General features: G+C 42.3%; 1 protein-coding gene across 24 annotated transcripts in view; it reads left to right on the top strand.

Moving 5' to 3' along the window:
- pax2a (paired box 2a) overlaps nt 1-17,302 on the top strand; it is a 40,106-nt gene extending 22,804 nt beyond the window's left edge. For 10 of the 24 annotated variants that reach the window (XM_036126275.1, XM_036126256.1, XM_036126265.1 and 7 more), the window contains 6 exons: nt 1,491-1,666; nt 4,348-4,468; nt 12,692-12,907; nt 13,760-13,861; nt 15,119-15,205; nt 16,909-17,302. In XM_036126275.1, the coding sequence (XP_035982168.1) occupies nt 1,491-1,666; nt 4,348-4,468; nt 12,692-12,907; nt 13,760-13,861; nt 15,119-15,205; nt 16,909-17,030 (824 nt within the window). In that variant the 3' untranslated portion in view covers nt 17,031-17,302. Of the gene's footprint in view, nt 1-1,490; nt 1,667-4,347; nt 4,469-12,691; nt 12,908-13,759; nt 13,862-15,118; nt 15,206-16,889 lie in introns of all 24 variants that reach the window. The other 14 variants (XM_036126269.1, XM_036126270.1, XM_036126271.1 and 11 more) reach the window with 3 other exon arrangements.
- Nucleotides 17,303-23,592: the final 6,290 nt, after the last annotated feature.

The following is a 23,592-nucleotide window of genomic DNA, read 5'->3' on the forward strand; positions in this document are numbered from 1 at the left end:
ATCCATCAATTACCATGGACCTATCAGATGATGACTGTGCTGATGGCGGCAGCGTGGGGCAGTGGGGGGGGGCGGGGGGGGGGGGGGGGGGGGGGGACGCAGCTTGAGTGGGGTGTTGTGTTTGGAGAGCAAGAGAGAGTGACTGGAAAACAAAGAGAGAAGCTGAGAACAATCAGAATTTTGTAGCTCCTGTTTTTATCAAGCCTGACCTACTCAAACCAATTTTATTTCTCTATATGACTGAAAAGATTTTAAAAAGGCAGCGCTGAATGTTTGTTATCCTCCTTGCCATGATCAGTCATTAACTGTTTATTTTAGAAGTAGGGGTGGGGGGGGTGTCACTGAGCTGTGTAGGTCACAGTGAAACTCTGTGTGATGGTTACTTTAAATCAAAGATAAAATTAACATAGAGTTTATATTTTAATGTATTTACAGTGTTTCATTGTGGATTAATATGGTTCGCATGCCTAGCATTGCAAATACAGCCAAACAAAAACCCTTACGTTAACTCTGACATTTATGAAAAGCCTACATCATTTCTAAGCGTGCTCCATGATCGATATCCTGTTCAGCCTTCCTGTTATCGGCTAAAATTCTTGCACTCTCCCTCTCGTAGCCTGAACAAACCACAGACATGTCTCGACACATCCTAGAAAATATATTCATTATGAAAAAGTTTCATAAAGTCAAACAAAACCCTGGATATTTTCTTTTTTCATTCATCCTATAATGGCAAACGTGAAGTATTAATGCTAGTAACTTTGTACCAAAGCACACCTATATAGAGTAAAATATATTGTATTTTGTTATCTGTTCTGTGTTTTTCACGGGTGCTGCCGCCTTGGGATCCTCAGCGACTCAAATAACACGCTGTCGCTCAAACCACACCAGAATATTCATAATCGTGAAATACCAACTGCACCAGGTGCCGGAATATGACCATGCACTATATCTAAACATGTCCGAAAGCCAGGCATACCGTTGCAAAAATAATTATCATTTGAAGAAATTCTGCCATTCTGCAGACAGAATTTCCTTCCTGCCTACCGGTTCAGTTAATAATGGCCGCTCTCGAGGCTTATGGCCTGCAATCGCAAACATTTTTGGGGGACGTCAGGAGGTTATTATGTAGCATGTGTCAAATATGAACGCACCAATGTGTTATACTAAAACTATGGTGCGCTTTACATGGAAATGGTTGTATGCTGCTGTTTGACTTTCTTCTGACTTAAGTTTGAAAAACAAAATGTTACTGAGGATAAGCAGTCCAAGGTGTTCCCCACCTCTCAAATCAACAAAAAAAAAACCCTGCATGGATAAAGTGGATGTCTGGATGGAATATACTGAAAAAAGCTAACCAGGCCTTCCTCACTTAGTTACAATGTCTACAGCGAAGAGTGCCGTCATCAGCAGGGCATAGTAGCAGCACATCTCTTGATTTAAAGTAATGGCTTGTGAATAAACTGGTCCTTCCTCTCTTCTTTCTTTAGATGGGTCAGATGGCTCAGGCCCTGGCAGCGACTCTCAGGGCAGCGTGGAAAGTTTGAGGAAGCACCTGAGAGCGGACGCCTTCACCCAGCAACAGCTGGAAGCCCTGGACCGCGTGTTCGAACGGCCTTCCTACCCTGATGTCTTCCCCACTTCAGAGCACATCAAACCAGAGCAGGTCTGTCACTTTCTATGCAGTGAACGTTTTCAGTCTGGATTATTTGAGGATGTTTTCTGAGCCGTCAACAGAACCAAAAATGTTTGCTTCCCCTTGATGTGGACCACCAGTCAGCCGTCTGAAAGGAAGCAGCCACATGTTCCCCTCACTTACAAGAAAGACAAATTAGTTTTCTGAAAAAAAATCCTAGTTCTGCTGCATTATCTCAATGTAATATTCAGTTGTGTTAAATTATTTTAAGCATAGTATAAGTACTTAAGGCAATGAGGTCATGTTATGCGTTTGTTTAAATGTTACTGTGATCCCAATAAACCATGGTAGTTATACTTGATTCAGTCTCAAACTTCAGGAGTCTGACAGTGACTTGAATTGTTTCATGAATGTCTGAAACAATGACTGCCCGGGACTTTGAACTGCAAGAGATGGCCTGGATATCCACCACCAGTTATTCAGAAAAGGCTTAAACATGGAGCCATAGTCATTAGACTGTAGCCAATTGGTTCCCAGATGCCATGGTAATAAAACCATCCCAACCACAGGAGCGGCTACAAGTTTTACATTTAATTTGGTTTACAGACTGTAGAGTCTTTCTTCTTATTCATTTTTTTCTACAAAAAAAAATCTGCAGATGTCAAAACTGACAGTAAAAGTTATGATGAATTTTTCTGGAGTTTTACTTGCTTTCAAGCCTACTCATCATGACTATGTTGGCCAATTCTGATTTAACCAGATTTATGGTTCTCCATGTGGACCAGTGCTTTCTTTTTGAAACATATTTGTGTTTTTGGTCAAAATATGCTGAAGCTACTGTTAATTTTTGGTAAAAAAAAAATGGCATAACCTCTAATTGCAAACTGGTGCCTAAAAGTAGCCTTGAAGCCTACAACCTATTACAGAGGATAAGCTTTATTTACATTCATTAGACTGTTAAACAACAAGAGACTATTAATTTTTCCATTGGAACTCTATCTGGGTGCCCACACAGCCTTAGCTGTGCCCTAATTGAGTTCATTTTCATCTCTTTGCGATCGTGGGGAATTACAGCGGCGATAAATCAGAGGGACAGCCCCTCAGCCTGCTTTACAGCCCCTAATGCAGCTAATTACCAAAGTGATTTCTATGGCAAGATCAATACCAAAACGAATTGGAAATGACTTGCAATCACAAAGAGTGGAGGAGAAGGTATTAAAAAGCCAAGAGGGGGGTGAGGGAAGGGGGTGAAAAACGGCGTCAGAATGGTCCAGAAAAATCAGTTTTAATTTAATGTAATATTAATCAGCCTGCTTTCCACTCTTTCCATGCACCTCCTTTTTTTTTCTGCCCGTTTCCAACACCCCCTCCTTTTCTTAAACTGATGAAAAGGTGGGATATTAGGCTATTAGGGGCTTGTCTGGTGTCTGCATCAGGGCATTAAAAAGCCATTTTGAAGAGGCCAGGCTGAATAGGCCTCATCCCTCCCACACTTCTGGCAGCCATGTGGTCAGGTCATTCAGTCCCCTCTGCGCTCGCCACTCGCCCTCCGCCCAGGCTCTGCCCAGCCCCTACCCACATCCCATCTGCATGACAAAATGGCTCTTGTGCGGCTGAGGCCCAACGGGACAGAGAGGAACATCCAGCCTAGTGCCAGGGAACAGTTGTAAGCAGACAATTAGAGTTTATCTGGGATAGAGGGAGACAAGACTGGGGTCACCATCTTGCCCCTCTGGGACCCCATATCCATCCACACACCCCCACCCCCAAACCCAGCCCTTTGAGACAAACAGATGCACACACGCAGTCTGACGCAAACCCTCGCAGACGCAAATGTGCAAACACTTATCCTTTCAAATAAAGATCTGGGTCAGGAAATGTCATCTCATTAACAAACAAGATTCATCACAACTGCAAACAGAGCCTTTAGCAGAGATTAAGGTGCACAAAACAAGAGATTATATGCTCGCACCGAGTTGTCTATCGCAGCACAGACATAATGAGATTTGTAAAACGTCAGAGATGGAATTCGCAGCAGCTGAGATTAAACGCTTCCAATAAAAAAAAAAACAAATAAAACCATAAAAATCATAAAACAAGATGCAAAATCCTCTTTTTATGCATTTATCCTGAAAGTGAATCGCAAAGGCAGAATTTAAGGTTTTACACCCCCATATATTTTTTTAAAAGAAAAGATAAAAATAAAAAAAATAAAAAAACACACCACATGTCTCCTGTAACAAAGCCCTGAATGTCTCCTCCCTTGACTGGTCACAGGGATGACTGCAGTGGAGCACAAAGAGCCAGCTGACACCCCGTCCTTTCACTCCTCTTCCAATCCCTCTCTCATCCCTCTCTCCCTCTCTGCCATCTTCTCAGACAAGCCCTAATGCATGCATACATCATCACAGGTCTCGCTGAAGCACAGGGAGCACAGGCAGGGGTGATGTTCACAGAATTTGCAGGAAATATCCCGCGTGGGAGAATACAAGATACACCAGGAGGTGTCAGTCAATCATATTTGCACGTAATGTCATCTAAACTGGGGAATCTACTCCGGCGACTGGAATGAGCCTGTGCGCAGTGCACGAGCAATATTAATCAGATCGCCACCTGACCTGGTGGAATGTGAAATTAAATAAAGGCAAAGTGAGCTGCATGTCTGTGATTGCCACCTGCTCATGTGTGTGTGTGTGTTTGTTTATTTGCAGGCGAATGAGTACTCCCTCCCGTCCCTGAATGCCAGCCTGGAAGATGTGAAGCCCAGCCTCTCCACCAGTGCCAGCTCCGACCTCGCTTCCAGTGTCTCGCAGAGCTACTCTGTTGTGACAGGTACAATCTGATTCATGCTGCACTGGGTCTTGAAAGACTGCGCGCAGGTGCAGCAGTGAAAGACATATATACGCCAAGGTGGTCAGCGAGAGGAACACAGCAGAACAATGTCTTCTGTGTGTTTTTAACTCCCTAAAAACTCCTCCCTTGACGCCATTCACTATACTAACTTCCTAAGTATTCCTAAGTATAAAACTACATGATATAAAAGCTCTTAAACTTAAAGAAACGTTTGGCACAATGCCCTGATAACGAATCTCTGACCAACACATTTTAATACACATCGTTTTACAGTTGAAAAAGCCTAAAAGTTTAAAAACAAACACTTTGCATTGCAGAATATTTATGCGCTTAAAACGTTTTCCACATTTTATCACACAATCACAAAATTCCAGATATTCTGTGGAGAATTTAAGTGGTTGAACAACACGTGTTGCATAGCTGTAAAATCAAAAGAATATGACAACAAGTTTTTAAAATGTGTTGCAAAAAAAAGAAATAAAAAAAATGAAAAAGCTGTTCCATGCATTTGAATTCAGCGCCATTTGCTGACATACTCCTTAATAAAACCCAGTGTGATTTATTGCCCTCAGAAGTCAGCAAATTAAATGAAATTACCTGTGTGTAATTCTGTCAGTATAAGTGCAGCTGTTCTGTTCTTCTTTTCTAGAGAACATTAATGAAAAAAAAAAACAGAATAACAAAAACCAAGGAACATAGCGGCAGGTCATCGAGTAAGTTGTGGAGAAGTTTAAAGCAGAGTTAGGTCAAAGAACAATACTCTAACCTTTGATCGACTCAACATAGAACTACTAAAAATCCATCAAGATATAGCCATCCACCATAACTGACAGGCCGGGCAGCTAAAAGTAACACTTATGAAGACAAACATTGCAGTTAGAGTTGTGATAGGCATGCCCTTCCTCTGCAAACTGTTACTTTGTTACCAATTGTTGAACACGGGCAGATTTTATCTGCAGCAACATCCACTGTTTGAAGCAGGAACTGCATGGAATGTCATGCTCCTGCGGTGAGGGACTAAAGGTTAGACGTCAAGTTGAATTTTCTCCAGAAGTCTGGGTTGCAGAGGTATTTCAAAGAAATAGCCAAGGGCCCCATAGCAACCTAGAGGAGCTACAGATATCTGCTGCTCAGGTGGGAGAGTTAGTCGATAGGACAATCAGCCGTGCACTGCATAAAACTGCACATTATGGAAGAGTAACAAGAGGAAAGCGTTTGTTGAAAGGAAGCCGTACTGATTTCAGTCTGGAGTTTGCAGCCATTTAGGAGACAGCAAGGATGTTGGGAAATGTACATTGCACGTCACGCTGAACACGCCGTGCCCATAATGAAACATGGTGATGGCAGCATCATGCTGTGTGGAGGATATTTCTCAGTAGCCACAGGATGGCTGGTCAGAGCTGATTGGCAGAAGGAAGATGGTAAATACATGTGTTGCTTTCCTTCAACACTTTTGGCAACAATTTTGAAAACCACGTGTCGTTTTCTTTCCAATTGGTCTATATACTGCATTATATTTCGAGTCTTTTAAATTCTCTTGCAGGGCACCGTAGATTTACAGATTTATACTTTTTCCAACTGCATCAGTTCAAATTACTTAGAAAAAAAAATATCTCTCTCAAAGCACTTTGTGTGGCTTTTTGTTGTGTTCATCTTTGAGGTACAGACTGAGGGGCGATCCACCGCCTGAGCCCATTAGAGCCTACAGGCCTTTCACAATTACAGCTCCTACCCTCCTAACTGGCTGCTGTTTGCCCACAATCGCTTGCTAACAGATTGACTGTGAGTGTTTCTGGTGAGAGACAGCTGCTGTCCTCGCCGCTGCCTGACACCGCCATCTAAGGCTCATATCTCGCTGACTGACAGTAGCTGGGATGGGACCGTGGCTGGCTGGCTGGCTGGCTGGCTTGCTTCGGACAGATGCACTCACATAGAAAAATATTCAGAAAGCAAAGATGTTTTTTTTTTCTTTTTTTTTCTTCAAACTGATGACGTGTTTGCACTTTTACCTTCCTCTTAGAAGAGCCAGCAGGCAGGTGCAGTGTATTAGATGTCTTGTAGCGGCTGTATTGCTCTTTGGCTTCCTTAGCTCTGCGGTCCAGGGTGATAGCCACCTGGGTAATTGAAATATTGCTTTATTGTGACGGTCGAGGCTCTCTCCCTGGAGAGGTTAGGTTTACCGAGGGCCACGCTGACTCTCTAAATACGCTAGGGTTTTAATAAAAGTCCCATAATGGTGCAGTGGGAATCAAAGTCAGTGTGTGTGTGTGCCTGTGTGTGTATGTGTGTGAGCTAGTCAGGAAAAAGGACAGCATGATTGAAAAACTGCAGTCGCCCGTCTCATATGATCCCTGTAGTCTGACCCCAGACTCAGGCACGGAGTGATGGGAAAAGAAAGACCCCCTTTTTACTCCTGAATATGTGGGAGGTAGCTTTGCCCCGGAAAGTCGGGCCTCAGGAGAAGAAAGGTGTGTTTTTGTCTTTTATGCAGGGCTCCTCCTATGAAAGTGGTCTCGCTCCGGGGAGCAGACTCATAGCAGGTGGCCTCCAAGTCCAGCTGGGGGCCTGGGGCCTCCTGAAGCGATATGTCGGAGGACCTGAGGTTGCGTTAAGAGAAGGCGAAACTTTTCAAGAAGTGCAATTTCACAGAACGTATCAGCGCAGCCATTTAATTAAACAAATGTGTCTGGGTGCCCTGAACACAAACAAAATTAAACTCGCAGGCAATATCCAGTAAACTTTATCACTTCAACTATACAAAGTAATACATGGAAGTAGTGTGTAGGTTGTTAGGGGGCGATATTATTATTTTTTTCTGCCATTAGCAAACCCTGTAAATAGGAATGTATGCCAAGGCTGAGAAACTGCTAAATTACCTTCCTCACTTAGGCTGGAATCCAATTATCAATAAATTATGCTCTCGTACTGGATGGAGCAATGAGATTATATTCATTCCTTAAATGTTTTCTACTCCCAATTAAAATGCATACCGTTATTGATCTTGTTGATTTTTATGTCCTGGAATTTGCATAATCTATTAAAGATGAATGATTAATGAAGTGCTCAGTTTTGCATTCCAGGGGCCCCCGTAGAGAAAGCAAAGTCGGCCATCTTTTGTGTCCTCTGTTTACCCTAACGGGTCAAACGATGCAGTTTATCTGGAGGAAGGGTGGCAGCAATGTCACAGAGTTAGTTAGCGCACTGAAGCACACCGTTGGCATTTAGGAAGATCATTAAAAATATACAATGTGGCTGTTAATGTTAAAAAATGGAACAATTAACAAATTAATCCAGGGAATCACACATTCAAACACAGCGCCCTTTACGTTTCTTGGCACCACTGGTAAAGATGTTTAAAAAGCCCTAAAATAAATCCTTCGATTTTTGCATTAATGTAAGTATATATAGTGGAGGGGGGAAATCAGCAGCAACACACTGTTCTTAATAAAGTCTTCAGTGGCACAATTATTGACAGTCAATACTTTGAACAACCTCTTTTTGCCAGTGGGACAGCACTTAGTCCTATAACGTTTCACAATGGTGCATGCATAAGTAGAGATCTTTGATTGCTCCTCTTTGCACAATTTCTCTAGATCCTCCAGATCTAAATAAGGGAATAATTGATTTGGCTTCAAGTTTTGTGCGAGTTCAGAGATGTTTGTGCAAGCTGGGTTGGATATTCACTGTCAGCGCATCCGTCCGGGAGGGCCAGGTGTAAATGGGCACCCCTCCGAAGCTGAACAACCAGCAGATGTAAAAATAAAGCTGGTAGTACTACATTTATTTTTGTCTTCTTTTTTTTTTTTTTTTTTTTTTTTTGCATCCACTTCACACCCATTCTGGGTGACAAATGGTAAAGCTAATCAGCTGAAAGAGCTGAGTGCTTTACTTTAGAGGACATTCAGCTGCACACACACACACACACACACACACACACACACACACACACACACACACAGACGCGAACTGATAGAGGCTGGTTTTTTATGACTTGGCAGCACCAGCTTTTTCTCTGCTGAGTTGCAAACAATAAGCAGCTACCTAACCTGCAGTGCCTGGTGTGTGGCCTGGTGACAAATGGTTCGTCGCAGCTCAGTTAACGCCTGCAGCCCCGAGCTTAGAAATTAATTCTTTGCCTCCCCCCCTCCTCCCTTAATGCTCACGCTAACCTTTAAGTACACATTTGATAACGAATTGTATTAAAACTGTGGAGTGTAGGTGCGTAATTACACTTTGCAAATATTCCTTGCTCAACCAAAAGTGGACGCGAGCTTCTACTTCTGCTCCTTCGTCCCCTAAATGTAAGTAGTCGTAAATAAATAATACCATCATTGGTGATCCAAGGCATATTTACAAGCCTACCGTTGAATCACTATTTTCTGCACAGGACGGAAGTTTTGCTTGCTTGAATGGATGGAAACTGTTCTCTATTTGAAGGAAGAGCTCAAGCAACCAATGTGCACCAAAGTTCCTCTGTGTACATTTAAAACTAAAGCGCTCGCTTGAGAGTAGCCGGTTGCAGCTATATCTGAAAGCATCTCTCCGAGGATTGCTACAGGTTCTTAACAGTTTATTTCTATGGTTGATGGGGTCTGTAGATGCGGTATCAGTGGCTGAGCGGAGACAGATGTTGGAGAACTCTATACCATCTTCCCCTCTCTCAGAGATGTGTTTGCAGGGGAAAAAGGTCCCCATGGACTCCCAAGTTTATCTTCCATCTCCATCATCAGGGCCCGGGATTTGACAGCCTCCCCTTTCTCCCCGGCACTGCCTCGTCTCCAGGACAATAAGCAGCACCATGTCTGATTAGTTTCAGAGTTCAGTGGTCTCGAACGCAGCATTTGTATCAGTTGTTGGCGCTCTGTTACTGCCGAATGTTTCACAACGGTTGCTCGGTTTCTGAGAAAACACAAGCCAACGGTCGTATATGCAGGAGGCCTCGAACGGAGGGGAAACAAATTTGGGCTGGACCACCAACAAGCCGATGAAATAGTTCACTAAATGTGTTGTCTCGAAGCTGCTTGTCGCACCTGACCAAGCAGCTTTAAATTTCCCTTTAATTTCATATTGTTCTTCAGATTTAAGATCCAAGATGCAGCAATGCCATATCTTAGTTTGAGGACATTTAAGTTTGATTCATGTTTAAAGTGAACGTTTAGGAGTCTGTTATTAGGTTAGAAGCAACTAATACCATACCTGTAGTGTGGTATTGGCGTAGATAACTCTCTTTGTGTCGTTTTTTAAGATAAATCCAGATTAGTTGTACCCAGAGGCTGAAGGAGGCGACAACAAAGGCTCCTGAAAACAACTACAATCTTAGAAATATCACAGTGGCATATGTGAATGTTGTTTTGTGAACATTTAAACAGTTGGCAAGTTGGCAATGAGCGTATTTTTACACGGAAGCTGCTTATTATAGACACAGAAATGGATTATGGAGGCAGTGCTCCTCCCATGTGGAACTTGTGGTTGCAGCAGAGTGCAAAAATGCAACAATACTAATCCTTGTAAGATGCTACCTGTTGTAGATACGTATGTTTCTTAGTATCTTCATTCAGTATAAATCCAAATAAGTTGATCCTGTATTTCTGAAGCTAGCAGCTAGCCTGAGAGGAGCCAGAGCACTCTTTACAGTCTTAAAAATACTTTAGTCTCAAAAGATGTTGGTGGTTGATGTGAACTCTGTGTTTTTAATCTTTAAACCATTGTCACATTTATTGTGGGCGGCTTTAAACAGATGACATACATGTGAAGCGCTCTAGGAGATATGTTGAAAATTATAGATATTCTAAAAATATACCATACAAAAATATACAAAACAGACTAAATCCTGTAAGTAAACAAATAATAAGCAGCAGAAGATGAAGGTGACACTGGGACACAGCGGCAATGCGAGCGGCATGTAAGCTGTATGAAAGTGGCCAGTATGGTTATGGCAATGGAAGAGACAATGCACTGAAAATGCTAACTGAAATGTAGAAGGTAAAATGTGCTGGTAGTGGTTTTGTCCGAAGCTAATTCAGGCAAAGATGCAGAGCCTGACTGAGGAGCTGTGGGGATAAAGGGTCTCCCTAAATCTGTCATTGTTAGTTGTTAGTCAGTGAATCAATAAGCCTAAGTTTAGCAGCCTCAGCAGACAGTAACTGCGTTGGGAAGTGTGCCTAATGATTTTGATGCTCCATCCTCTAAAACCCTTAAAATATTAAGGTATTGAAGTACTTTTTTCTTTTATATCAGACAGTTTTACTGATCAGAAAAACGGTACATATTCAGTTCTCAATCAGTACATATTTCACGCAGGAGGATCATTGGCGGAGCACCGGATCCACCCTCCATTTCCTATGGAAATAACCATTAATCTCAGTGTGTAAACAACTCCCGAATGTGAAGTTGAAAATAGCCTAAAAGTTCATTAATCATGTTTTCATAAATCGTTATGTTTTTGAGGTCAGAGGTGTTTTGAGAGCGTAGAAGCCCGCTTTGGCTTAGTCCCTCTCTGGCTAGCTGTGAGCTTTAGCCGCCTGATCATAAATAAAGACAAAACAGTCCGAAGCTTACAGGAAATACATTGTTTCTAACCTTTAACCATAACCTCACTTCAAAATGTCAGTTTAAGGTTCCCTGTGATTATGGATATGGGATACAAACCTCATATCGTTTTTTTTGGGTTTTTTTTTGTATTTTTAGCAAGAAGCTAACTGCAAATGTTATGTGCCTTCCTAAGTCTGCAGGTTAACTAGACTTTTGAAAGCTATTGGCTTAGATGAGTACATGTTGGGTATAATTAACTGAAGAGCAAGGCAAAGCAGAGCACCAGGGTGTTGCCATCATGCCCAAATATGTCCTCCTTGGATTTAGTGTGTGACAAAGTTTTGGTCCATCCAATTAAATCCCAAGCGGACTCGCCCTGATTTCAAATAAACTATTTTTAATGACCCGATTTTATGTTAAAACCAACATTTGTCAGTTTTTCTCTGTTTAAGTGAACATTCAGAGCTATGAAAGGGGATGTGAAAAGCCCGCTACAAAGCACTGAGCTGCGCTCCCTGATTCTCTCGCATTAGCTTCTGAGGGCTGACAGTGTTAAATCCCCCTTCAGCCCTTATCTTAATGAGGAATCGCAACGCACAGTCCTGTTGTAAAACAACAATGATGGGGGAAGCAGCTAATGAGGCTATCATGGTGTCGGGAGGGGGAAAGAGCCATCTCAGGCCCCGGCAAACAGAGCGGGGCTCCACAGCTCCGGCGTGGAGGGACCGGAGAGAGACAGAGCTTACATTGATTGCACAGGTTCAAGAGGCAGAGCCGGATGAAAAAAAAAAACGAAAGATGCCAAAACTCATCAGCCGAATTAGATCAAAGCGTGGCGTTTTGAACTGTCTGCGAGCTGATTGTTTGGTTATTTTTGCTCCAAGAGAGCCGCCGTGAGATTATGCTGTTTGCTTTCCCAAAACCTCAGGGAAATTTTGCATGCATTTGAGCTTGATTGATCCGACGTCTGATCAATCATTCCACCGATGTATGTTTCCACTCAGTTGGGTGAAATACTGCAGGGTGCAAATAAGATTATTAATATAAGCTATGTAAATTAACAAATCAGACACCACATACTGTTTTTTTTCTGCTCAGTATTTATCTCCCATTCCTCATCCCGAGTTCCCAACAAGGTATAACGTTTAAGGCAAGGCAAGGCAAGGCAAATTTATTTATATAGCACAATTCAGTACAAGACAATACAAAGTGCTTTACATGATTAAGATATACCAAAATAATAAAATGTAGATAGAAAATAGAATAAAAGCAAGTAGGGATAGAATGTAGTAACAAAAAAGAACATTAAAAACAGTAAAACTGTTTAACTAGAACAGTCAAAGGCAATTTTAAACAGATGTGTTTTTAATCTTGATTTAAAAGAACTCAGGCTTTCCGCACTTTACAGTTTTCTGGAAGTTTGTTCCAGATAAGCGGAGCATAGGAACTAAATGCTGCTTCTCCATGTTTAAGGAGGATGACTTTTAAATTGTGTATGAGTAAATCTGTGTGTTTCTATTACTATGCAGTGTTTGATTGACACAAATAGTCTCCATCTCATCCTACATGTGTGACTGACTCAAATGTACAGAACGTGTGGCAATGTATGTTTGCATCCTATCAAGTTTTTTCTTTTTTTTTTTTCTTTTCTTTTTTTTCTCCACCTGCCAGACTCTCACCCGTCATATCCGCCTTCCATGTGTGTAAAGCGGGAGCCCCATGAGGCATCCTTTGCCCCCTTCACCCCCTCCTCTGTTGGGGATTCGGCTCTAGCTGACATCTTGCCCCACCAGTCCAGCCTCTCTGTAGATGCCTCCACTCCCAGCTACCTCCCCCATGCCCACGGCCCCTGCTACAGCCAATATGCCAGCCAGCCCTTTATAGCAGGTACAGCCTTACCCACGAGGCCCGAGAGCCGAATAAAAACGTGAAAAATGTCCAACTTATTTACCTCTTTGCTCACTTTTTCCGCAATTCTTAGCTGTGCGCCGACTTAAAGCAGCCACCTTCTCGTGCTGCCTTTTTTTTGGCTCTGCTTGTTGTGTATACAGGAGCCGAGCTGACTGTTGGCCCTCATTATCGGCAGCCATGCTCGTCCCCTCTCAGCTAAACTTCTCTCCACGTCTGACCCTCTGCTCATCTCTCAGGTCTACAATAGACCTACCAGTCCCTCCAGCCTCGTGACAGGCTCAAAGTCAGAGGGGTCAGAGGAGGTCCAAAAAAAAGGACCCTTGCTCACCCAGAGCCAGTGCTGTCACTGTTAATTAAACGGCTGAATATGGAGCAGAGAGCAGCGCTAGTTGTCACCGGTACAATGCTCCTGTCAGTTTCAGCTTCTTGGGTTGTAATTAAATAACTAGTGTTGTGTTGCAGTCTCTTGTCAACAACGCTGTGCATCACTTTATAGATTTTATGTCTCTGCGTGTTTTGTTAGCGTGCGTTGCAAAATATAGAAAACATTTTTATTTATTTTTTTCGTTAAAACCGGTGCTTCACTTAGATGCAAACCGTGCGTCTTAGATAACATCTGCAAGAAACTAATTTTGAAAAGTAAATCCATTTGCGCATGCAAAAGAGAAATTTCCCACACACACATAGCATTTTATTTAGGAAAACTTATATTCTTTAATGATATGTGAAATACAATACTCGGTAGAAACAGTATAGTTATTCAGTTGTATTGTTTTTTCTTTTTTTATTAGAGCATCTTAGTAATGAAGTCTTTCTGTGCACCTGCAGGTCGAGACATGGCAAGCACCACTTTACCCGGCTACCCACCCCACGTCCCCCCCACAGGACAAGGCAGCTACCCCACCTCCACGCTTGCTGGCATGGTTCCTGGTAGGTGAAGCACATTTCTTTCTGGGATCCTGATAATTACACTGCTAATAGGGCCTATGAACCCTCCTTCAAGGAGTCTTGCAGAACTTTGAGGTCATGTGGGAGTAAACACCTGCTCGCTACACATTAAGATAAAACAAAGGAACAGTGAAAGCGGTGTAACGCCTTCCTCGTGGATTGAAGCAAGCTCGTTATAGCTTTAGAAGTCTGCGGTTAGCGCGCGGTTAGCGTCTGTGGATGAGGACATTAGATGAACTCGATAGGCGATCACCACAATCAGTGGCCGTGAGATAGGACAGTTCCTCTCAGTTACACTCCAGCTCCCAGCGCTCATTACCCTCGCCGCTTCCACATGCAGCGCGCTCTCACCAGCCCCGTCGATAAACACTGCCTGTGCTCCTCGCCTCGCCTCCACGGACACCCAGGGCTACAGAGCGTATCTCTTTCCCCTCTACTTAACCTGTAGTTCAGGTTCACAGCAAACAGTTAAGGGTCAGAACACAGAGGCGTAGAGGGCCTGTAAATATTTAAATCACTATCTCTCTCAGGGATGAGCTCGAGTTACACAAGCAGCGGCGAGGATGCTATGGCTGCCCGTGTGTGTAAATCTGTCGTCCAAACAGCTGCAGACACAACTCCCTCTGTTGTTTAAAGACGCGCACGGCTCCAAGCGCAGGAAGCAGCGCTCGAAACAGTCTCGCAGACTGTGCCAGTCGACTTGGAGAGCGCGATTTGTTATGGAGCCCTGGTGCAATGAATATACAGTTTACCAATCAACAAAGACCAATTAAATGGAGGCAATTTTTAATGTTCCTTACTACAGAAGTAAAATACAAATACCTTGTTGTGGGCTTTCTCTGTCCATCAGTGACTCAGATTTACTGACTGGGCCTGAACACAAGACTCATTCTTCAGCTACCTGATGTAAAACTCAGTCTGCATAGTCCCATAAAGAAAAGACACCTGGAAATCTGAACATCACCCTCAAGCCCCTACATCCTGGACAAGAAAGACAGCGAGAGAACCTGAACGTATTAGGATGCTTTAACGGAGAGGATCGCTGCATAAAATGACAGACAGGATATCTGGATTTATTGCAGAAGAAATCTAATAGAATAATGAAAGACTGTTAAAACAGAAGGGCCTGATGAAGGAAGAGAAATATATAGCTGTTGTGGAATGTTACCTTTAGAAAACATTTTTTTTCCTTTTAGCAATTATCGTCAGTAATATCTGATTGTGCCTGTTTTTCTCTAGGAGGGGACTTTTCTGGAAATCCTTATTCTCATCCCCAATACACAACCTACAATGAAGCTTGGAGGTTCAGTAATCCAGCGTTACTGAGTAGGTACATCCACTGACTTTGTCCTAATTACTGTGCCTTGTTAAAACATCCCTACCCCTTTACACTTTAACAAAATGTCACACATTATAATCATAAACGTTAATGTTGATTAGGAGGATTTTATTTTGTTGACCAACATACAATAATCCCTAACCATGATATGAGGGAAAAGGACAAAAGGTTTTCAATTTTTCACAAATAAAAAGAAAAGAATGTGTGACAAGATGTGCATTAACATTCTGCCCCTTTAATGTGATAACCCTAATTAAGATCCAGGGCAACCGATTGTCTTTAGATTCAGTTATTTATTAAATAAAATCCATCCAGATGTTCTATGAAGGCCTCAAAGGTTTGAGTTAGAGAACATGAGTGAACAAGCAGCACGGTGAAAACCAAGTATCACAGCAGACTGGTCAGAGATAAAGTTGTGGAGAAGCTTAAAGCACATTACAGTTTAAAGCAATATCCCAAGCTGTGAACAGAACTTGATATAGTGACAAGGAACGCTGTTCAATCCATCATCCAAAAACAGAATAAGTATGCACAAATGCAAACCTACCATGACATGGTAAAAAAAACTAAATAAATAAAAAACAGGCAAGATGAACAATAATCAGAGGAGAAGCCAAGAGATCCATGGTAACTTTGGAGGAGCTGCCGAGATCCACAGCTCAGATGAGATAACTTGTTAATAGGAGGAGAAAATGGGTGAGCAAGAAGAACGCTGTCGAAGAAGCTTCTAAGAAGTTTGTGGGGCAGTTTTCCACAAACCACGTAGGAAAGCACCTTAAATACGTGGAAGTCGGAGCTCTGGTTGGATGAGGCAAGAAAAATGTACAATATTGGCCTGCATGCAAAACTCTGTGAGTAGATGGTAATCAACACTCCATCTGAATAGTGAAACACGGCAGCAGCACCATGCTGCAGGATAGTGTTTCCTCAGTAGGGCCTAGAATGCTGGAGTAGATGGCAATATGGGTGGAGCTAAAGGCATGTTAATCCTGGAGAAAAATATTGGGGAGACTGCAAAAGACCATTCAGAAGGAGACAGAGCGTAAAACATACAGCCAGAGCTATAAAAGGATGATTTAGATGAAGTCACATTCATGTGTTGGAAGAGTCTAGTCACAGTATAGCCTTATATCCAATTCAGAACCTGTTGCAAGCCTTAAAAAGTGATCTTTACACACACTCTCCTTCCAGTTTGACTGAGCATGAGCTGTTTTGCAAATGAAAACAGGCAAAGGCTTTATTCTCCAGATGTGCACAGCTGGTAGAGATATAGGCTACCACAAATGATTTGTAACACTATTCTCAAAAATATTGTTCCAAAGACAATTGACGTAGTGGGGCTGAATACAAATGTATGCCACAACTTTCTGTGTTTTAATAAAGAATTTAGAAAATCCTTTTCTTCCGCCATACAATTGTGCACTACTTTGTGTTAGTCTATCACAGGAACTCCCACTAACATACACTGATGTTTGTGGTCGTAATGTGACAAAAGTGGTAAGGATAGTTTTGCAAGGCACTGTAACTGTTGAGACTGACATATTCCCTTTTTGCTCCTGTAAAAACCAAAAGACTGTAAACACCCCCCCAAGCTGTGAAGATTCCCTGTGTGAGACGTTTATCCTGCATAATGTTTCCAACGGTTTCCAACGTTCTTCTGTTAACTTTCAGGTTCCCCTTATTATTATAGTGCCGCATCCCGTGGCTCCGCGCCTCCCGCTGCTGCCACTGCCTACGACCGCCACTAGTCACCCCGGAGACCGGTTCAAAGCGCAGGGCCGGAGCTTCGGCCTCCACGTTGTTCCTGTCTGAGAAACACTGGGACCCCGCTTCATCTTACGCCATGTGGAGGAAGGATGCACGGGGCTGGAGCCGCTGGACCCCGCTCTGGCTTTACACATTTAGGGACAGAGATGGGGGAGGGAGGCAGTGGGGGGGCTGGGGGGAGATTGGAGCCTGTAAATCTCTCACAGGCCTGAACATTTTCAGAATGACTTCAACAGAATCTATAAATATATATATATTATAAAATATAAATTGAAGAAAAAAATGTGTGAAGAATACCATGTGGAAAAAAATGTTTGTTGGATTTATAATTTAGTTGTTTTTTTTTTTGTCTTTTTTCGTTGCTGTTGCTGTTGTTGTTATTTTATTCATGGATCCTCACATTCCTTTGTGTAATAAACTGCAGTATTTTTGGTCTGCTCTGAAGAGACAAGTCCGGGAGAGTTTAATGATGGCCCCACAGCTTGATAATGTAGCAACTTACACCAGTGTTGCAGGCCTGCTTCTCACTCCTAAAAGACATGGGTGCTCCATATTTTCTGTCGATCAAACCGTTTTTTGTTTTTTTTCTGGTGCTTTGACAAAATCCAGCGGCTCCCTTTCTTCTCCAGTCCACCCTGAGCTGTCGGCACGTCCCTCGATGCTTAATGGCCCGGCGTACCAACAGAAACGTCACATCGGTGGCAAACAATCAGATGTAAAAATGTAAATCTTTTTGCAAAGTAAAAGACGTGTGGTGACCATGAATTTATAAAGGGTCATGTCAGAATTTTAAATACTTCTCAAATGTGGGGGGGGGATTTTTTTTTTCTGTCAAAGTCTTTAGGGGAAAAAAATTCTTATCAAATATTTTCTGGATTTGTTCCTGTCATGTTACTTTGCTCTTTTTTGCACTAACATCTCGGCTTTTTGACTTTTTTTAGTCATCTTTTTTGTGGAACATTTACCTAAAACATACCAGTTTAAAAGCACATAACTGAGACAAACAGACACATTTCAGGCCACTACTCTTTGGCTAAATGAAGCCTCCTGTTTCTGTTACTTTTGTAAAACCTGCAAGATGCCCACAGCTTAGTAAGCAGTTGTGACAAAAAAAAAAAAGTAACCATAAATTAGCTTCAATAATTGCATCACAGACTTCTCTTGTCAACCTCAAATCCCACATATTCACCTCACCATGGTGGCTGAAAGGATTCTGCATCCTGCTGAGCATTTGTTTTCGTTCGTTTGTTTGTTTGTTTTGGGAGGACATATTCTGTGAATGGACTCCTCCCACCGCATTTGCCAAAGACTTAGTTTGATATTTAATGTTTTATTTACAGTGAGTTTAATATTTCAGTATTATCCTTTAAATGAGTTAAGACTCAAAGTGCACGCCGCGACAGGTGAACAACACGATGCATACGAGGGAGGCGAAATCCAGTGGCTTAACACTCCAACAGCTGCAAACTAAGTGCTGCTTTAGAGAAAGATTTGTGAATAATGTGAAGACAATTCGTCTCTGTAAATATATAACGTCACACACAAACACCGCTGCAGTATCGTACTAATGTACCGGCTCACTTTGTAGATAAACAGACTGAAGCTCATATATATATATATATATATATATAAAAAAGAAAAACAAGCATCACATTTGTGTCTCAGCGTAATGTTTTTGGGGAAAGTATAACCTATGGCCATAACAGTGGCCGGTTTCAGATGCTAGCATCCACATAGGTTGTCCTTGTCTGTTTTTTTGTTTGTTTGTTTTTTTCCTTGTTTTTTTTTTTTTTATTACTATTTGTTGTCATGATGGTGTTTTATGTCACTATGCAATGAGTTGAATGGCTTTTTTGCCGCAGTTTTGTTGTCTGGCTCAGAATAACCGGTCCCCATGGAGAACAGTATAAAGATTAACTAAAGGGTTCAAAAGACCTGTGGTGAGAAATTATGTTTTTTTTTTTTTCCCCTTTTATCATTTTTGCTTCGCTCAAATGAAGACGTCACTGGTAACAATCAAGAGTTTCACCTTGTTTGCTGTTTGTAGATGTAATCATCCCCCCGGTTTAGAAGATCCGTGTCTCCTTGTGCAGAAACGGAGACTTTCCAGGCACCAAACTTTCCACCATCCCTCCATTCTGCCATCGATATGACTGTTAGCAACGGGCAACCAAGCTGAGACGTAATCGGCTGTTGGGGAGAGAACCAGAAAAAAAAAGAAAAAAAAGAGAAACAGAAAAACACTTAATCTACAAGCTATCTTCTACAAATCGCACTTGGGATTTGCTCGGGATTTCCATACCTGAAAACGTAATGACGTGGTCTTTTCTCTTGGACATGGAGCACCATTGCTGGACCGGGTCATCCGCTGCTGTAAAGATGATACAGGACACGTGTCACGGACATTAAAAGGATCTCTGATGAAAATCTATAAGGAAAGCCTCGTGGCCTCAATCATTGTTCCTTTTCAGTTCTGTTCCAATTCTTTTCTTGTGCACATGAGAAATAAATTCTTTTATATGTCCGCTGCTGACTTGATGTGTGCTCATTATTAACCTCATAAGAAATGATTCAAGGATCAAGGTTGCGGGGAAGGTGGGGAGGGGGGTGTAGTAGAGTTCCTCCTCAGGTTGTATTGATGTTTGGCTTCATGAACAATGCACTCATAGATTATTACTCTAAAGTATGAAATACACAAAGTTTCCCAGCAGGACCTTTAAGTGTATGGCAGTGAGAGGCAATGATATGAATTATGATTACTGTTTAATTAGCCCATGTCTATCGTAAAACGAACAACAGCGTTTTATGGACGTGCGTGTGAGCACAGGCTGAGAGCAGAGAGTCAAACAAAGAAGCAGGACAGTTAGGAGGGCAGGAGAGCGTTGCCCCGGCTTCTGACTTCCAGTATTTTTAATGATGCGTTGGTCTCACCCCACCGTAGCTGTATGCTGCTGCTGCTGCTGCTGCCGCCTCACTCTCACTCTGAAACATGCAGTCAGTTGTAATTCAATTTCTCTGCTTCCCTCTGCCTATTGTTTATTTCATGGATCCCCTGTGAAGCATCAAAAGCTGCTGTTTCTGTCAGCCCCTAACTGTCCTACGTGTTTGTCATTCAGGGCTTGTTAAAAGATAAAACACACACACACACAGACACAGACACATTGCACTCCCTCTTCCCCCAGCTGAGAATTCCCAGTGGTAAAATTATTCCATTTAGATGGGAACTTTTTTGTCACTACCCTGTCTAAATTGGCATATCTAGCTCTCTCGGAGAAACCAATAAACTGTGAACCCGGATGCATCTGTCAGTCAAGCTCATCTTTACTTTACTGGGGCCAGATGACAACAACAGCAGCAGCAGCAGCAGCAGCCGAGAAACACACACCAGGCAGAGCGCGGCGCACTGATTGGCTCTCATCAGTTAGGCATTACGAAAAGCACCTGTCATCCTCGGGGCTTCTCAAAACCGACACGGAGAGGCCCCTGCCATGGGGCCAACGGGGGCCGGGGCGCGAGATTTACTCAAACATTTTACCCTCATTGTCAGGCTGGCCCGCTGATGCCCCACAGCTTGGCCTCTCTGGTGTGATTCATGTCTGTCACTGCAAATATATACAGCGAAAAAATATGCCTCAGCTAGCAGGTGGAAACAGTCCAGGGGAAAGGCTCGGAAATAAAAGGCTTCAGGCATAAACTGACGCATCAAATGTTGGTTTTAAATATTAAATCTTCCTAAACTTGAATAAGCTTTGTGAAGTAACTTGATTCCACTTATTGTGTTTGCTTAAGATCAACATTGTGCATTAATGAACATTTTGAACACCCTGAAAGCATCCAATTACAGCCAAGGCTGATTTCCACTGGTTGTCCCTCTGCCATGTGGTACAGCCAGAATTACCTAAATGACTAAAGGAAATAAAAGAAAATATACAGATAAAACACATCATATAAGGAACAAGAGCGTTCACAACACTTCAGGCTAGTTCCATACATAAACTATACATAATTTCACAATTTGACATTAACCACACATCCCATAAGGTCCCATATACACATTTATATATCTGTGTTTATGTACGCACATGCCCTCACATGTAGAAACACAAACACACCATATATTATAAATAATCCCACTCTGAATTAGTTTTGATAAAAATGTTTCCACGTTCAGGAGGATACTAGCTTCAGTGGTTTACACAAGTACAGTCCACTTTATGTGATCCTTCAAAGGTGAACCCCCCATTTGCTGTGGTTTCGATACTTGTCTTGATGTAAGGGGGTCCTAAAGCCAAAATAAAGAATTACCTTTTCACCAACGGAAAAAAATGGTTTCATAAATCTCAAATACTGTTTTAGAGAACTCAGCCCATTGTAGGACAATACTCTTGAGGTTTAATAAGTCTTATTACTTTTGATTTTGATTTTGATTTTTTGTGAAGTGGATGATGAAATGCAATCCAGATTTCTTTAAAGATAACGTTGACGGTCATTTAATTTAGAGCGACGAAAGCTTCTGACTTAGTGCCACTGGTAAGCCGTGGCGTGCAGGTTGCCGGTGGTGCCGCCTGTGCCATGTTTCCTTTGGCAGTGCGTCACATCACCAACAATCAAAAAACATGTGCTAATCACATTTCTTTTCTTTTAGAACTCATTTTCTATTGTTTTCCATTTTTCATTTCCCTTTCCTCCTTCTATTATGCTTACACACAAAGAAATCATGCTTCGCTTTGGTCATGTCTTGGCCCTAAGCGCAGGATCCTGACATAATATCCAGCTCAGCAGCGGTTTGCACAAGCCAAGAATAAAGTCAAAACATTTTTAAATGGAATTGGAGGTTCACCTTCTAGCAGCAAAATGACCCAAAACGTACAACCAGAGCTGCAGTGCAATAATTTACATCAAGCAGATTTATTATGTTAGAACAGCTTAGACCGAAATACAAGTGAGAATCTCAGGCTATACCTGAAAATTGATGCCCACTATTTTGGAAAGAAGAATGGAACTGGTACTCCAAAAGACATATATAATAATCATGTTATTGTCATTGCAACCCACATTCCTATGAAATTTGTCTTCTCCGTCAGGGAGCAGTGGGCTGCCACTGTGTAGTTCCCGGGGAGCATTCTGGGGCCCTGCTTTCCAACTACTACGCCACTACTCCACCTAATGTGGCTTGCAGCTCATATTGCAAAAATACCAAATTTGATTGTGCTACACTTTGGCTCAATGGGACTGAAAGTGCATGCCACACCTTTCAGATTTTCTTTAGGGGGAAAAATTATTTTAAAAACATGTAAAACTTTCCTTTAGCATCACAATTCATATTCATATTCCTTTAATAACTGTTTGGCATTTGATCAAATTACAGCTAGCATGTGACCAAAGGTCGAGTAGTTCAAGGACCAGGAATAATTTTGCAAGGCACTGAGCCGGATTTTTGTTTTTGTACCGGGGTTAAAGCTTCTTCCCATCTCGTCTTTCAGAGTTAGTGGCAAATGCAAAGAGGGTAAAATGTATTTCTACTTGGGCTTAGAGCAGATGTAACTATTAAAGGTACAGCATTTTACTCTTTCCCGACCTTCATAGAAGTCTTGTGAGATTGGTTAGCTGAATATAAACTCAGCCTACAGTACACTTACCATTCTTCGCCCAAACGTATACAGTGCTAGACTTGATGAATCTGGTGATGTCTTACAGTCTTGTTCAGAGACGAGGAGCGCCGGTGGTCTGGCTGTGACGTCCTGTCATCCGCCTGCATGGGAGCCTGTCATCGGCCTCATCATGTGGTTGTCATAGTTGATGCAAGCGAGGGGAGAGGCCAACCCTCTCGTGTCAATCAACGAGCCCTCATTAGAAGCAGCTTTAATTAGTGGCTGCAAGGGAGCAGCGCTGTTCACGACGCTGTCTTCGTTAACTCTGTTAATCCCACATGAATTTGTGTTAGGAAGACAAAGTGCTGCATTAATCCAGCGTCGCATCTTTAAATCAAAAAGATGTATGCGTCTTGTCATTTATGTAAAGAGAGCGTGTAAGATGTTAAACCGTCACGGGAGCAGTTACTCTTCCTCATATCCCTGCCTGAGGAGGCGAAGAGCTTGGAGATGATCAGGGTGTTGCGGCCGAATTTCCATTCTCTGATCTTTGTAAAGCTTCGACCGTCTGAAACCGATTTTAGCCAGTTCCAAAAAAAAAAAAAAAAAAAAAAGTTATTTAAAAGTCCAGCATTTAGTGTTGTGATGAGTCAGTTATTCACGTAAGAGACAAACCCTCACCGCTATGGACAAGACCAGTTGCTGTGTAATGCTGTATTGCTAATATTTTCAACGGCAAAGTGATTACAGGTTGGAGCATCTCAGATTAGCATCGCGCATTCCTGAAAATGTAGACTCTGAAATTTCTACAAAGCTGCAAAGGTTTCCGAAACAAAAAGAGCAGTTTTGCTGTGCTACGTTCAGCCTTCCTGTTATCTGCTCAAAGTCTTGCTCTCTTTCGCTCTCTCGTAGCCTGCGGGAACCAGAGACAGGTCTAGATTTGTCCCAGAAAAAGCAGTTTATTTAGCTTCTTCTTCTCTTGTCTGTATTTCTTCTGACTTCATTTTAAACATCTC

Source organism: Fundulus heteroclitus, chromosome 22, assembly GCF_011125445.2.
Source record: "Fundulus heteroclitus isolate FHET01 chromosome 22, MU-UCD_Fhet_4.1, whole genome shotgun sequence".
Lineage (NCBI taxonomy): Eukaryota > Metazoa > Chordata > Actinopteri > Cyprinodontiformes > Fundulidae > Fundulus > Fundulus heteroclitus.